The sequence below is a fragment of the Callionymus lyra genome, chromosome 11 (assembly GCF_982586985.1).
Source record: "Callionymus lyra chromosome 11, fCalLyr1.hap1.1, whole genome shotgun sequence".
Lineage (NCBI taxonomy): Eukaryota > Metazoa > Chordata > Actinopteri > Syngnathiformes > Callionymidae > Callionymus > Callionymus lyra.
In genome coordinates, this window is record NC_141828.1 from 20,657,917 (window position 1) to 20,672,838 (window position 14,922).

Below are 14,922 nucleotides of genomic sequence, written 5' to 3' on the forward strand. Positions count from 1 at the left end.
ACTTTTCCTTAGGGACTGAGGGGGTTTGTGGTTTTGTGTCCTCAGCCAAAACACTTAGAGGGCAATTAATGTGTTGATTTAAGTGTTTCTTAAATAGATTTTGGACTCTATTGTACTCATCAGTATGTGTCTGTTTTTACGAAAGTCTCTTTTCATTGAAATATTTACATTAGAAAATGTACTTAAGACATGCCAACTGAAAACAGTGGGCATTTTTCCGGAGGTGAAATCTTATTTACCATAACTACACCCACTCTGCTTGGATTGGTCAAACATCAACGTTTGTCACCATGCATCATCAATCCTGGAAGTCTTCACCTCCAAGAGACTCATCGTATAAACAAAGCATGATTACAGCTGGCTGAAGAAGTGAAGCCATTATTACGGCATAATAGACTCCGCTCTCGTAACCTCTCGTTCGCTGAGATTTTAGACCGGGGAGAACTGTATAAAGTAATAAGTTCAATGTGAATCAGGAAAGTTGGGTTTTTACATTAGTTGCCCTTTAACCTTGAATAGTTATTTTCCCAAAACTATAAGGGCACACTGAAATAAAAGAAAGAATGATTTCACGTTATAAACTGCTCTCAGTTTATCATCCAAATCATTTTCAAACTCCTCTTGCTCCTCTTAGCAATGTCCCCCTAATGTAAGGAAGGCAGGATGTGTTTATGTGTTCTGTCTACATTCGTGGACTCTCTTTGGGACACCGACTGGTAACTGATAATGTCGAAGCAACACCCAAAGTCTGTATTGCATTTCACCGCTCTTGAACCAACCAGCTCTAACCATGTGATATCTGTGATTATGTAACAAAGGGGATGATGTGTCCAAAAATATCTCAAATACCTTCCTTTCATAAGAGGAGAACTTGTCCTACAGTTTTGGCACAGTGACATGTCCTAAGGAGACACGGCTAACCTGAAACCTATATGACTTTACAGCAGCTGTAAACACGAGTATAATTCCAGTTTTACCTGTAACACGAGAACGTGTTGTGTCCCTTGTTCACACTTCAGACCAGTCACACTCAAAAAAAGCCTTCTGTCAGAAGTGGGATTCGAACCCACGCCTCCAGGGGAGACTGCGACCTGAACGCAGCGCCTTAGACCACTCGGCCATCCTGACTTCTTATCTCAGCTCTCTTGTGAGTTATTACTCCAAGAGGTGGGGGTTGGGGGTCTAAATTGCATCGAAGGTTCACATATTGATCCCACCCGGTTAAAATCAATTTTTGTTGTAAACTTTAAATCTAACTTAACTTTTTTCGTCAGAACTATTTTTGCATTTGTTCTGTATGCTGGTCTAGCTATGTTTACTTGGCTCAAAGTAGGACATGCTGTCAGGTGGAACGGGGTCAAGAATGGAGACCACCTCAGCAATGCCACCGAGGACATGGCGTGTCTCCAACCCCAGAGTTAGTGTGTTAATTATGAAACGGTGTAACGGATCTCCGACATGTTGAGGCGTCGTCACAAGTCGTGTCTGGAACGAATGCAGGAGTCATGTTGGCTTCAGATGACACTCAATACGGCCCAGGCCATGTTTTTGTTTAGTAATATCACAGGTTTGATAGTAACTATAATAATAAAATGTACAATATTTAACCCTTGTATTATTTCAGGGTCATATTACACAAGGGTTTAGTATAATTTTACATATAAATTAAAACTAGGAATCAGATCAAAACCAGGTTATTATATATATATATATATATATATATATATATATAACATTTTCCAATTTTGTTCATTAAGTGATATGAAACGTAACTTTATTTATTAATGTTTTAATTAATGTTCCGGCTACCAAAAAAGAACATGATAAATAAATAAATAAAAGTGTTATATTTCAGGTTTAACCACCAGAAAAGTTTTTTGCACACAGAGAATATGACTCCCAAAATATTGACAGCTGCACTCGACCCCAAATAACACACAGGACTCACATTTCTTCCACACACGGCAGGTTTGTATGCAAACAAGCTGCTCCAAGCAAGTTTGCCAACAGCACACTTGTGGTTTAACCCAGAAATTAGTGATACAGATTTCGTAATCGTGTTACTTGTTAACACACGGATTTACATAAGACAAAATAATGTTTATCTGGCGCCATTTCTGTCTTTTTTTTTGATCATTAAATATTGTTTCTTTGTGTGTCTTTTTTCGCCAGCTGGCACGACGCGAGAGCATCTCGGACTGGCCATGGCCCTGAAGGTGCCCATCTTTATTGTGGTCAGCAAGGTGGACCTGTGCACGCGGGCCACTGTGGAGCGAACAGTGCGACAGATGGAGCGGGTTCTCAAGCAGCCGGGCTGCAACAAAGTCCCGATGGTCGTGAGCAACACAGATGACGCCGTGACAGCGGCACAACACTTTGCTCTGTCGCCCAAGTAAGATCGATGTTTTTATAATGAACGTATTTATCTTTTTTCTATAATTATGATTCCATCGCTGTGTTCATTTTTTTATTACTTAAGAATATTTTGGTATTAAAAATTCCTGCGGAAGCTATTGGATCTGGATCAGGGATCTGAACTCTTAACCTGTAAGTTTAATGGAGGCTCTTCTTCGACAGCATCACACCAATCTTCACCTTGTCCAGTGTGTCTGGAGATAATCTGGACCTGCTGAAGGTTTTCTTCAACATCATCCCTCCTCTGAGCAACTGCAAGGAGCAGGAGGAGCTAATGCAGCAGCTAACAGAGTTCCAGGTTGGTTGAAGCTGCTGATGATGCAAGAATGGACTTGTATGATTGATGTTGGTCATGTGACAGGTGGATGAGATCTACACAGTACCAGAGGTGGGAACTGTGGTGGGAGGAACTTTGTACAGGTGAGTTTTGTTAGATCTTCTCTCTTCACTATCATTCTTAATTCTCTTGGACTCTTTTCAGTGGTATTTGCCGTGAAGGAGATCGACTGGTCGTTGGGCCCACAGACCGTGGGCAGTTTCACAAGCTGACAGTGGGCAGCATACAGAGGAACCGCTCGGCCTGCAGGGTCCTCCGAGCAGGACAGGCGGCCACGCTAGCACTGGGCAGCTTTGACCGGACGCTGCTACGCAAGGTTAGCAACGTTTATAACCGCCATGATTAGATTGATGTCCACGACATGTTCACTTCTTACAGAAGTGACGTCAAACTAAAGAAAAAAAAACTTCTTAGTTGATATTTTCTCACTTACTTATACAATCTCTCGCTAAAAAAAAAAATCAAACATAAGCAACCACATTAAATGATTTACAACAATTGTTGTCTTGGCAACCCAAACATCCAGACAGCAGCAGCTACAACGTCTAATATAGGAATAAATAAATTACCTTCTCTTCTTAAAAATTTTAAAGTTTTTGAGTTTTTTTGATGGATCAAGAGCGCCACAATCTGTACAAACAGCTTGTTTATAATAAGGCAACAGTTAACTTTTGAATCCCCATTAATCACATTATTAAGGCAAAATTCAAAAATATTGTAAAGTGCACCAATATACTGTCATGAACTTAAAGGCCATAACATTTGATTTTTACTTAAATCAACAGTACTTGTCAGTAACACATATTTGTTTGTAGATTTCAATTTACAGTATGTCTAAGCATTATATCCATGCCAGGGCATTAATGTAATCATTCTTTATAAAATAATGTATTAAACAATCTACCATCAAAATCCTGAGCCTCAATCATATCCTTAAAACAGGCAATCTCTGAGGTAGCGGCTTCCATGCAGTCCTGCTGACATAAAGTGACAGACATGAGTACAGTTTCGCAGACAAATTTACTTCAGAGGCAAATAAAACATCTCTTCAGAGTAACTTTATCATTGTGAGATAATTAATGAAAGCGCTCCTTCAACATCCTTCAATTAACAAAAAAGCGATCAACGCAAAAGAAAAAAGCCTGTGATCACAGTTACTATTTCTTAAATCCAAAAGAAAATGGTGATCAATGTTCGAGTTTGTTGAATCCAACAGAAAATAATCCCAAAAAAAAAAAAAAAAGTCGTTTTTCATCGTCATATTTATCCGTCATATTTATCCACGCTTGAAATATTTTACACACATTTCAAATAAGGTGTTATGTGTTTTTTTTTTTAACAATACTATATCGATATTCTACAGCACCGTATTGATAAGAAAAAAAAATCTGTGAGATCCCGAAGATGACTGAGGGCGAGAGGATACATTTGACTTCATCAGATTTTTCAAGTTTATGTTTGGACATATTTTGGTTTCAAAACAAATGAAAGCAGTTACGACTTTGTCAAGTAGACTCAAGTACTCGGACAATACTACAAATATATCCTTGTTCCTACAGTATTGTCCCTGTATCGTGATATGTATTATTGTGTCAACAGATTCTTGCTAATGCACACCTGGTCTAGAAAAGCGCTATACAAATAAGAATTACTTACTTACTTACTCTAATTAGAAAACGATTTATCAACATTTCAAAGAATAATCTGTTATAACTAGAAGATCATCAAAAGAATTTAAATGGGGCATTGTTTTCTATAAATGTGATATAAGTTTCTCTGCAAAAATAAGACGCAACTTGCCCGACTTAGTACTTACTAGTGACATTTAAGATGATTGATGCATCTTAACTCCAGGGAATGGTGATGGTGAGTCCAGACATGAACCCGACTATCTGCTGGAGGTTTGAGGCGGAGATCGTGCTGCTCTTCCACGCCAAGACTTTCCACAAGGGCTTCCAGGTCACCGTGCACATCAGCAACGTGAGGCAGACGGCGGTCGTGGAGGCGGTTCACGGGAAGGTCAGTTGAAGTGTGGCACGTCTCGAAAACGTCGAAGCAGACGTGTGATCATTGTCGTGACGCAGGAGGAGCTGAGAACGGGCGAGAAGGCAGTGGTCCGCTTCAAGTTCATGCGCAACCCTGAGTACCTGAAGGTGGGAACCAAAGTTCTGTTCAGACACAGCGTCACCAAAGGGATCGGCCACGTCACCAAACTGCAGCCCATCGCCAAGTACCAGCCGTCCCAGAGCAGCGACGAGGAGGCCTGATCCCTCGGGCAGGAAAAACAAACCATCCAAGTGCTTTATAAAAAAAACAAACCTCAATATTCAGTCTGCCAAAGACAGGTCTGCACTGTTCCCTCACACCTGTGTATTCGATCTTTACCCTTGTATGGTGTTCACTTTCGTGTAGCTTTAGACCTGAAAAATCATTGTGAAGACAGAAAAAAATCTCCTGATGTTCTTTATAGGAGAGTAGAAAGACCATTAGATATCTCATATTTTTCTCACAGCGGATTGTTCTAGCCATTAGCTGGATGATGATCTTGTGGCTCATCAACCTGATGATTCGTTTGTGACCTGAACACCATACAAGGGCAGAAGGACTCACAATAATACACTCCATACTCAAACACCTCAGAGACTGACTTCCAAACACCAGCATCTACTTCAGGGAAAGTTGTTAAAAACCATTACAAAAAAGTGTTTGTCACAGATGTAGAGAAACACTCGTGTCTGACTGACTGCACATCTCATTTCTGAGTGAAAACTTCATTCACTTCAACATCCGTTCATGCCTAAATGTTGACTTTGGCAGCATAAGATTTTAAATGAATCAGTACAAAACTGATTTTTCTTTTTTTCTTTTTTTATGCGAAAATACACAAATATTTCACTCTTTCCACGATTGAACTATCTTAGACAAAAGTTTAGGAGGAAATTCGAAACTCTTTATATTTCGGCATAATTATTATTTTATTTTTTTTACCTTTCTAAATTTTATTCTGAATAACTTTTAATTTGTTTATTTTGGTGTTTTTTCTGTTGTGTTTTGAGGATTTTATTTCATTTAATGTTCCTTTTTATTTGGCTTTTTTGATTGAGTCGTTAAAAATCCATAAATAACTCTCCAGACGACTTAATTGGTCCCAAACCTTTGGCAAAGTCCCATCTTTAAAAAAAAAGAAAAAAAATTACATATGCAATATTTTAAGTCTTTGTAAATTTTATTTTAACGACTTTGAATGACACCTGTCGAAAGCATGCTTTTAGAGGTTAATGCAGCTATATATTTTCATTTGTTTTTGTGTTTAGCTTTAAAAATACCCTCAGGTTAATATAGATTTTTAAATATATATTCTCCACTCAAACATTTAGGGATTGTGAGTGTTCATTATGCAAAAAAACAAAAACATCTCTTGACCAGCAGATAAAGCAGCAGCTCAGGTGTTTTACTCAAGTTACTGAGCGGGTCTGAGACAGTGCCTGGTGGAACTACTTTGCTGGAGATAATCTGGTTTGGTGCTATTTGAAACTGATTGTATATTATCTGACCGCCCTTTTCCTGTCTTTGCTGCATGTGTGGGTGAAGTTTGGCTTTTGTTGTTTACTAAAGAGGGAACTTTTTCAACTATTTTATATCGTTCTTCACAGGGACTTTTTCCCATTTTACACCGGCACTATATATTGCCGTCGATTGTTGGACCTTTCTTATGGCACAGTTACAATGTGTTTGTGTTAATGTGTACAGAAAATAAAAAAGAGATTTAAAAATGTTCTTCTGTTGACGCATCATTAAAACAAAATGAGAAATGTATTCAAAAATATAAAACTTCTGCTGTGAAAATGGGAGGAAAAAGGAAAGATATTGATTAGATGATCAGTCACATGGTTTTAATAACAAATGTACAAAGTCTGAGTTAAAGACCGTCGTCATAATCGATATCTGATGCAAGACGGTGAAACTGCTCGATGACACATCACACAATTGAGCAACTCCACCCGAGAATGCTGTAATCATGATAGATCTTTTGTTTAAATTCCCATGCCAAGTTAAAAGTTCATTCACATCACAGAAATTATTTGACAGACGCAGGAAAACGAATGTTTACCAGTGATCTTGTCCCAATCTGATGGTACAACTTGATAAATGAATGTGTACTAATAACTCGCATGTAAACAAAGTTCGATTCTCTGATAAGATCAATTATTTTAAAAGTGTACAGGTCCGGTAGTGGCCTCTAGTGGCAGAGCAAGATTACTGCGACTTCATCTCATCCCAGATAGAGGAATTTAAGGACTTGACAGTTTGCTTGTCACCATTTAATTTGTTAAACATAACTTTATATATTTAAACTGTAAAATCTTGAAAAGAAAGTTTGAATATTGTTTTACCATGAATATGTATTGATATTGGTAATAAACACGCCATGCTAATAAACATATATACAAACTAAAATGTTATCAATAATGAATATTCAATAATTATGATTCTGAAACGTATGTATGATTCATTACATGTATATAAAATATACTGTATATAATTTATAATCCTCAATTGTAGTAAATACTTCTTTATAATTCTTCCACAAAATCTACATTTAAGTCTTTATCATTTTATATGTAGTGTGAATATCAATAGATAATATATACAGTACCATCTAAAAAGCAAGAACCCAGTTTTCTAATGAAATACTTTTATTTAGTTTTTGCTTCACAGGTTTTTTTTAAAGAATGAATCCAGAGTTCCAGAGCCTTGATGGCAATGTCTTTTAGGCTGTGGTCCTGCCTGACCTTTGGTTTTGGTCTTACCCCTGGACGACTGGGACAAACCAGGAGATCCATGGAAAGAAGATGATGATGATGAAGAAATATTTGTCGAAGACGAAGAGAGAGATTTCTGGAGATCCATCGCAAAGTGATAGTCGTTGTGTTCCGGCATCTCCCACACTGACACATCCTGGCCACAGCGCTGACAACGGATCAGATCCTCACTGTCCACATGCTCCACTGGCTCCACTAGCTCGTCGCACTTTTTCTCATCTCTTGGCTCGTCTTTATTAGCATCCGGTGTCTCCTGAAGTGAATCCACCGGCAGACGCTTTTCAGCACTTTTCCTGTTGAAGAACGAACTAATGTCTTTGCGATTTTTAGGAGAGATGGAAGCAGGGGTGGGAGCCGGGGTGGGAGCCGGAGCGTCCTCTTCCTCCTCGTCTTCTTGGCGGTCAGTCTTTTGTTTCTCGGCCGCCTTCCTGAAGAGACCCTGAATGGATCCAGGCTGTTTGCCTCTGGGTTCAGGAGAGGGTTGGGTGTCGGTGAGAAGACGAGCTTGAGTCGACGAGACATCGGATGAGAGGAAGTCGGCTATTCCGCGCCCTGCTGGAGCGCCGCTGAACTTACTGGCGGAGATGTGAAGCAGCGTGAGAGGAGGAGTCCTGAAGCAGACCAATTGAAATCGTCAATAAAGTTTAAATCGATACGACCATAAAACAGGTGTTTAGAACCAAACCCCCTCTGAGGCTATTACTTCACAACTTTAAGGAGCTTCCAAAAGGTTTTTAGCCATTTTTTTCCCACACCTGAAGAAGTTTCTTTACATTTCACTTTGTAATGTAGTATGGATTTTGGAGTTGACTCACTGTAAATTCAGAAATACAATTGACGTGACCATTGTCAGATTTCTAGTGTATTTAATATAATCATAGTTTAAAATATATCAAATATATTAGGAGTGTTAGAAAATATCGATACGGTGATGTATCGGAATTATGTTTTTCACAATACTGTATCGATATTAGACAGCACTTTATCAATTATAAAATTCTAGATTTTAGAGACATTTTTAAAAACAATCAACTTGCAAATATTCACCCCCAGTTAGTTCAACTTTGTTTTGCAATTAAACTTCCGGCCTCTAGATGGCAGCAGTAATTATTTCTTCCGCAGCTAATGAAAAAGTGAAATACAGCAAGATCCCAGCGATGACTGAGGATGAGAGGATACAGTCGACTCTTTTTAGCTTTTAAAGCTGATGTTTGGACATACAGTATATTTTGGTTTCCAAACTAATGAAAGGAGTTATGACTTCGTCAAGAGTCATGTGGTCGACAATACTACAAATATATCTTTTTTCCTACAGTATCACAATACAACGTATCGCCCATGTATCGTAATACGTATTAGAGATTCTTGCCAATATGAACCCGTAACATATTTTTGACTGTAATCCTGACAAGGTGGAGTAATTTGAGTAAATAGTTTTGCTATTTTACTACAAAGTTTGACTGATTTGAAGATGTATATCTACCAGGCAGCCTGTTGGTTTCCAGCCGTGTTGAGACTCTTGATGAGGGTGAAACTGTCGCTCGCCAGTTTATCGGCTTCGTAGCGAACTAAAGCGCAGCAGCGGGAGAAGCCGCTCGGCCTCTTGTCCCCGAGCTGACGGACGCCGACGGTCAGCGACTTGGCCACTCGTCCGTTCTGGAGCAAAAAACGAGATGTGAAGTAAGATCATACGTGTCGATCAAGGATCCCGTGTGAGCCACGTCTTACCACGTCTCGGTCCTTCGTCAGTCTCTCCTCCAGCTCCAGAGCGAGCTGATGCAGCCAGTATTGAACCTGCAGTTCGAGAGCTAGTGAATAAACTCACTAAAATGTGACGCGACAATCACCAATACCTGTTCCTTTGTCGCGAGGGACGTTTTCCCGGGGAAGTTTTTGCTGCAGCCGATGGATTTGGGGAGCTGCCTAGGCTTGACTGCTTCAAAGTCAACCCCTCTACACAAGTCATAGAGCCACTGACTGAGGGATGGACAGCAGATGATGAAGACAAATCCACATAGAGTTGTTACAGACGAGCAGTATGGAGGTAGTTGGGTGTTTTTAAGTGTCTTTTTGGACGAAGATGAAGACGAAGACAACTGATTGTAGTGGCTACATTAAAATGAACAAACATTTTTGTCTACAACTCTAAAAAAAGAACAGATTACTCTAAAAATAATCCCAACTCTTAGTCGACATGAGGGTGAGTAGAGAACGAGTGTAATTCGGGTGAACTAAACTCACCCTGTTTTGTCGCCAAAGTGCTGCCCCAGCTCTGCCTGAGAGAAGCGAGTAAGATCCCCCATGTTTGTGATTCCCAGTGTTTGAGTGATTGATGAGCCCAGTTTGCCTCCAAGATTCCGTCTGAATGTTAAAAAAAAAAAGTTTAACTTTACTTCGTCTACCCCCTCGGGTAATGTTGAGTGACAGCCTTACATCTTACTGATGGGTAACGAGTTGAACAGCCCCGACACGGAGTCCAACGGCAGCACCGTCTGACGGTTGGGTTTGTTCAGACCGCAGGCAAGTTTGGACAGAACCTTCGGAGAGGAACGTGAAGCTACAAGATCTGAGCGTTTAAAAAGACGGAATGAACTCATCGCACCTTATTGTGCGATATCCCGGCAGAACACGTGAACCCGGTGTGTTCGAACACGGCCGCCCTCATCTCCTCCACGATAAGACCCCCGACCGTCAGCTGCATCTCAGCGGAGTTGTTTTCTCCTGATAGAGGCGAGGATGTGGACGACAACCATTGCTGGACACCTCTGGACCTGAGCACCTCTGTGAAGAGACATGAGTGTCAATTCCGGGATTGATGATGCGCAGTGACAAACATCCATGCTTAACCAATCACAGCAGAGTGGGTGTGGTTATGTTAAACAAGATTTAATCTCCAGAAAAACTATGCGTTTCCAGTGGGCGGGTCTTAATCAAATTTTCTAATGTAAATATTTCAATGAAAAGAGAGTTTTGTACAAGCAGAAACATACTGATGATACAATAGAGTCCAACATCTATTTAAGACACACTTACATTAACACATAAGTTGTCCTTTAAGGTGTATTTCAATATATATATATATATATATATATATATATATATATATATATATATATATATATATATATATATATAAATAATTTATGATATTTTCTTATTTAATTTCAAGATTCTTAATAAAGAAACAAAACGTTTTATATTTAATATTTTAGGTAGCAACAACAACAGACATTCTAATGAAAAATATTAAGTTATGTCATGACATCATAAACAAAACTAAATGTATGTTTTTTTATTATTATTTAATAATATTTCATTTGATGTCATGTATCAAATATTATCGTTTCAACAATATTCCCCGAAAATTAAAGAATAAAAGATAGAAAAGGGGGAAAAAAATTCCTCAAAGCCATCATAAACATTTATTCATGAACTATGACCTCATGACAGCTGTATTAATAGAGTCAGAGGGCCACATGTGGCACCCAAGCCCCACTTTGCCAATGTCTGAATAAGAGTCTGAAGTCAGAATCTTTAATTCAAATGTATTATTATTAGTATTAAGACAAAATTATTTATTAAAAAAAACTGGGTCGCAACATGCATTATGGATTCCTCTAAGCCAGACCTGGGCAAAGTGCGGCCCGGGGGCCACATGCGCCCTTTGACTGCATTTATGCGGCCCTCGTAATGTCAAAGTATGATCATGTATAAATGGTTCTAATGCATTAACAAATGTATTTTGTATTTATTATTCATTTACATTTTCACATAAGACTTCCCTCCTTTTTGTGTATAATTTTTCGAGTATATATTAATCCCTCAGAACATTTGTTTTAAGTTAATTGAAGAACTGTTTTGAAAAAAACTCATCTTTACAAGAATAAAATTGCAGCATATTTAGCTTAATAAATGTCACCACCAAATGACGCATTTCCTTTTTTTTAGGGGTCTTTTATTTTGCTTGTCGGCCCCTAACAACATTCACAGAATTGAATGTGGCCCTTTAAGAATTTTAATTGCCCACCCCTGCTCTAAGCTATAGCGGCCGTATAAAATCACTTGATGTACTCATTTTTTCAAAGTATACTTTCTTGAATCCAACCTTTATCCAGGACAGTCTCCTCTGCTTCCTCCTGCTCCGAGCTGCTGTGAGGAAAACCCTGGATGTGTGTCGTCTTCAGGAGATCCGGGTCGATCAGTGTGGACTTCGTGTCCTTCAGTCGTTGCTGGACCGCAGCCGTCAAATCCATGTAGGCCTCGTCAATACTGGCTCTCTCGATCACGGCGAAGCGCGACATCACCTCGATCACCTCCACGCTCGCTTCTCTGTAGCTACAACCGGGAGAGTTTTTTAAACAAATTATCCTTCATCGTCGATGGTTTTTTTCACCTACTGGGTCAGGTCCGCTTTGCCATGAGACTCCCGGACTCGTGCCACCTGGAGGTCCTGGCACAGCTGCTTGGCATCGTCCACCCACATGTTCCTGGTGACGCCGTGTGCACGGGCCTCGTAGCTCACAGCGATGATGCTAACAACACATGCCACAGACAGAGATAACACACAAACCAGAGTCGAAGTCGTCGAGAATAATTTGGGGTTCGTCAGGCGGGTGAGTCTCCAGCACAGAGACACAAATTCTAATGATCCACGCAGCTCAGCATCCATAACCTTTGTCGTTTAATTATTTTTTTATTGTCTTAATCTGAAAACTCTTTCTATGCCTGTAAAAACACAGATGGGTGTTGAACAAACCTCTATATAATTTCAAGAGAAGAGAAATATGGAAAACACAAGTGTTAAACACTTTAAAAAAATAGTATATTTGAAGTTAAATCTATCAAGTATACTGAAGTACAGGTACAAGTAAAAGCAAGTATACTTATTTCCTTATTTATATACTACGAGTTTATTATGTATTAGGGGTGTTAGAACATATTAATAAAGATAAATATGACTATATATCTCAATATTCTTTTCTATGATACTTTATCAATATTCCTGCCCGCTAGATGGCAGCAGTTATAACATCCTCCGCAGCTAAAAGAGCAATGAAATCCTGCAAAATCCTGGTTATGACTGAGGACGAGAGGATACACTCGACTTCAGCAGTTTTTAAAGCTGGTGTTTGGACATATTTTGGTTTCAAAACAAATTAAAGTAGTTACGACTTTGTCAAGAGTCATGTGGTCTGTAAATTCTGCAACACCAGAGTCAAGTACTCAGACAATACTACAAATATATCGCAATATACCGCAATCAATCGCAATATATTGCAATATACCGTATTGTGGCCCCTGTATCGTGCTACGCATCATATCACCAGTTTCTTGCCAATGCACAGCCCTACGACACTTTGAGTCTGTAGTTAAGTTTACAGAAGTATGCTTAAAGTACAGTATTCTATATATTGGTCAAAAGCACTACATTTAACAGATTAACATGGTAACACGCTAACCAACGACCTTAAGTATCCCAGGCATACGCCACAGTGTGTCACTTGTAGATCCTGGCGTTTGGACGTACATAACATTTTATTGTCATGATGTGACCCTGGTCTAGAAAGACGCTTTACAAATAACTATTAGTTACTTACAATAGATCCATCAAGCATCAAAGGTAAGACATACAAGGACACAGTAAGTGACTAGAACATGATCAACAAAAAAAGTTGAAAGTTTTGCTTTGTCTTTAAGGTATATATATAATGGGGATAATACCTCAAAGAATGGCAATAACACCCAAAGACACCCACTCCCATAATCCTTTGCAAAGTTTACTTTTGGATCACAACAATAATACAGTTTCCCCATGAAAAAAGTAGTATACTGTAAGTTTACTTGAGTAAAATCATACGTCAGTATAATATTTTGGAAGTGTAGTATGTCATCCTTAAGTATACTACTTAAATACTAGTATAACACAAGTATAACCATAATAGTACAGATAAATATACGTATTTTGCTAAGGGATGTCAAAAGTAAACCTTAAGTATACTACTTCAATTTTAGTTTAACATAAAGTATAGTCATAGTACACTTGAATATTTTGCTAAGGGTTATTTATCTAAAGAGGTTTTTCTTGATAACTCAATACTACGTATTTTAAGCTTTACACCTGAACGGCAAGGCCCAGAGAGGATGAGCTGCATGGATCATTACAACAGTATCTCTGAGGCAGAAACTCACCTGCCTCCCTTCCACGTCTTGTACTGAGCAACTACACAGGGAGTGTTCTTCAGGTCCGGGTTCAGTCTCTGCTCCACTTGCACGTAAAAACAGTCCATGTCCACCAAAGCGACCACTCGCTCCTTCCCGTACTCCATCTCCTGTTTATTAAATTGACATTTGACCCTAAGAACCGAAACACGTCAGGATGTTACAAAACAGGAAACTGATTTTTGTTTTTCGCGCATTTGCGACGAGTTACATAAATGCGTCATCAACAGTTGACGATCACTTTTGTCAGCCATCTTGGTGAGGGAAATTGTGTTGTTTTGTTTTTTATAAAGAATATTCGGTGTAACTTTTGCTTATTGGAAGTTGTATCTTTAGGGTCAGCTATTGAAAAACGTATAAACGAGGGGTAATTCAATTTTAATTTATAGAAAAGGAACAATACACGTCGTTTTTTTCTTTACAAATACAAAAAGACTAATCACAATTCAAAAAGCTCAATTTTTAATTTGTATGACGAACAACCAAATTAAAATAAATTATGTAATTTGAAAGAATAACGGCTTGTTATCCTTTTTTTTTTGGAACGGATTTGGTAAGTTTTCAAAATAAGAGCGTCCCAATTGCACCGGATGCAGGATTTGTAAAATGAACGGACATGAATGACGTGAAACTTTGGGTCAATACGATTTAAGTGATGGAAAAAGAGGGCTTGTCATCACATACACATAATTTCTGTCACAGTGGCGTGTAGTGAGGTTCATGGGTGGTGAAGCACAGATTTACAATTGTAAGAAGTGAAAAGAGCAACTTTACATACTTTTTATCCAAACACATATGGCTGGTTATACTTTAAACATCAACAGCTTTTCAGGATATATAAATTATTTTATTTATCTTATCCACATTCTAACTATCAAAATAAGGAACAATTTAACTTAGTACTTCATAAAAAATTCCTTTTTTATATTTCACTTTCTCATTTAAAAAGACAAATAAAGGTTATACAGTCCAAAAAACATTTAAAAAGACTAAATGCTTAAAAATATAACAGCATTATAACATTGAAGAAGAACTCAGAACTCACACCTCCTTGTGATTTTGTTGTGATATTGTTCCTCAATATTATTGCCCAACATGTATTTAATAGATAGAATAGTTAGTAAAAAC

At 38.5% G+C, this 14,922-nt stretch overlaps 2 protein-coding genes and 1 non-coding gene across 4 annotated transcripts in view; 1 reads left to right on the forward strand and 2 right to left on the reverse strand.

Annotated features, from left to right (window-relative positions):
- Positions 1-6,527, forward strand: part of gtpbp2a (GTP binding protein 2a) — a 56,309-nt gene extending 49,782 nt beyond the window's left edge. For both annotated transcript variants that reach the window (XM_087803115.1, XM_087803114.1), the window contains 6 exons: positions 2,173-2,392; positions 2,578-2,713; positions 2,777-2,835; positions 2,897-3,068; positions 4,607-4,771; positions 4,837-6,527. In XM_087803115.1, coding sequence (XP_087659241.1) covers positions 2,173-2,392; positions 2,578-2,713; positions 2,777-2,835; positions 2,897-3,068; positions 4,607-4,771; positions 4,837-5,019 — 935 coding nt within the window. In that variant the 3' untranslated portion in view covers positions 5,020-6,527. The remainder of the gene's footprint in view (positions 1-2,172; positions 2,393-2,577; positions 2,714-2,776; positions 2,836-2,896; positions 3,069-4,606; positions 4,772-4,836) is intronic.
- On the reverse strand, positions 1,046-1,128 carry trnal-cag (transfer RNA leucine (anticodon CAG)). Its single transcript has one exon. It is a non-coding gene; the product is annotated as a tRNA-Leu (tRNA).
- A 707-nt stretch (positions 6,528-7,234) lies between the features above and the next one.
- Positions 7,235-13,982, reverse strand: polh (polymerase (DNA directed), eta). The gene is made up of 10 exons (XM_087803026.1): positions 13,765-13,982; positions 11,973-12,107; positions 11,681-11,910; positions 10,178-10,356; positions 10,009-10,112; positions 9,817-9,936; positions 9,429-9,552; positions 9,304-9,369; positions 9,059-9,231; positions 7,235-8,186 (listed from the first exon to the last, which is right to left on the reverse strand). Exons 1-10 carry the CDS (start codon positions 13,899-13,901, stop codon positions 7,466-7,468), a joined length of 1,989 nt encoding a protein of 662 aa, XP_087659152.1. The 5' UTR covers positions 13,902-13,982; the 3' UTR covers positions 7,235-7,465.
- Positions 13,983-14,922: the final 940 nt, after the last annotated feature.

Coding starts and splice junctions, on each gene's coding strand:
- polh (XM_087803026.1), bottom strand. CDS start 13,901: ATGGAGTACGGGAAGGAGCGAGTGGTCGCTTTGGTGGACATGGACTGT. Junction 10,357..11,680: donor GGAGACTGTCCTGGATAAAG/GTTGGATTCAAG, acceptor GTCTCTTCACAG/AGGTGCTCAGGTCCAGAGGT. Junction 10,113..10,177: donor CCGGGATATCGCACAATAAG/GTGCGATGAGTT, acceptor TCCTCTCCGAAG/GTTCTGTCCAAACTTGCCTG.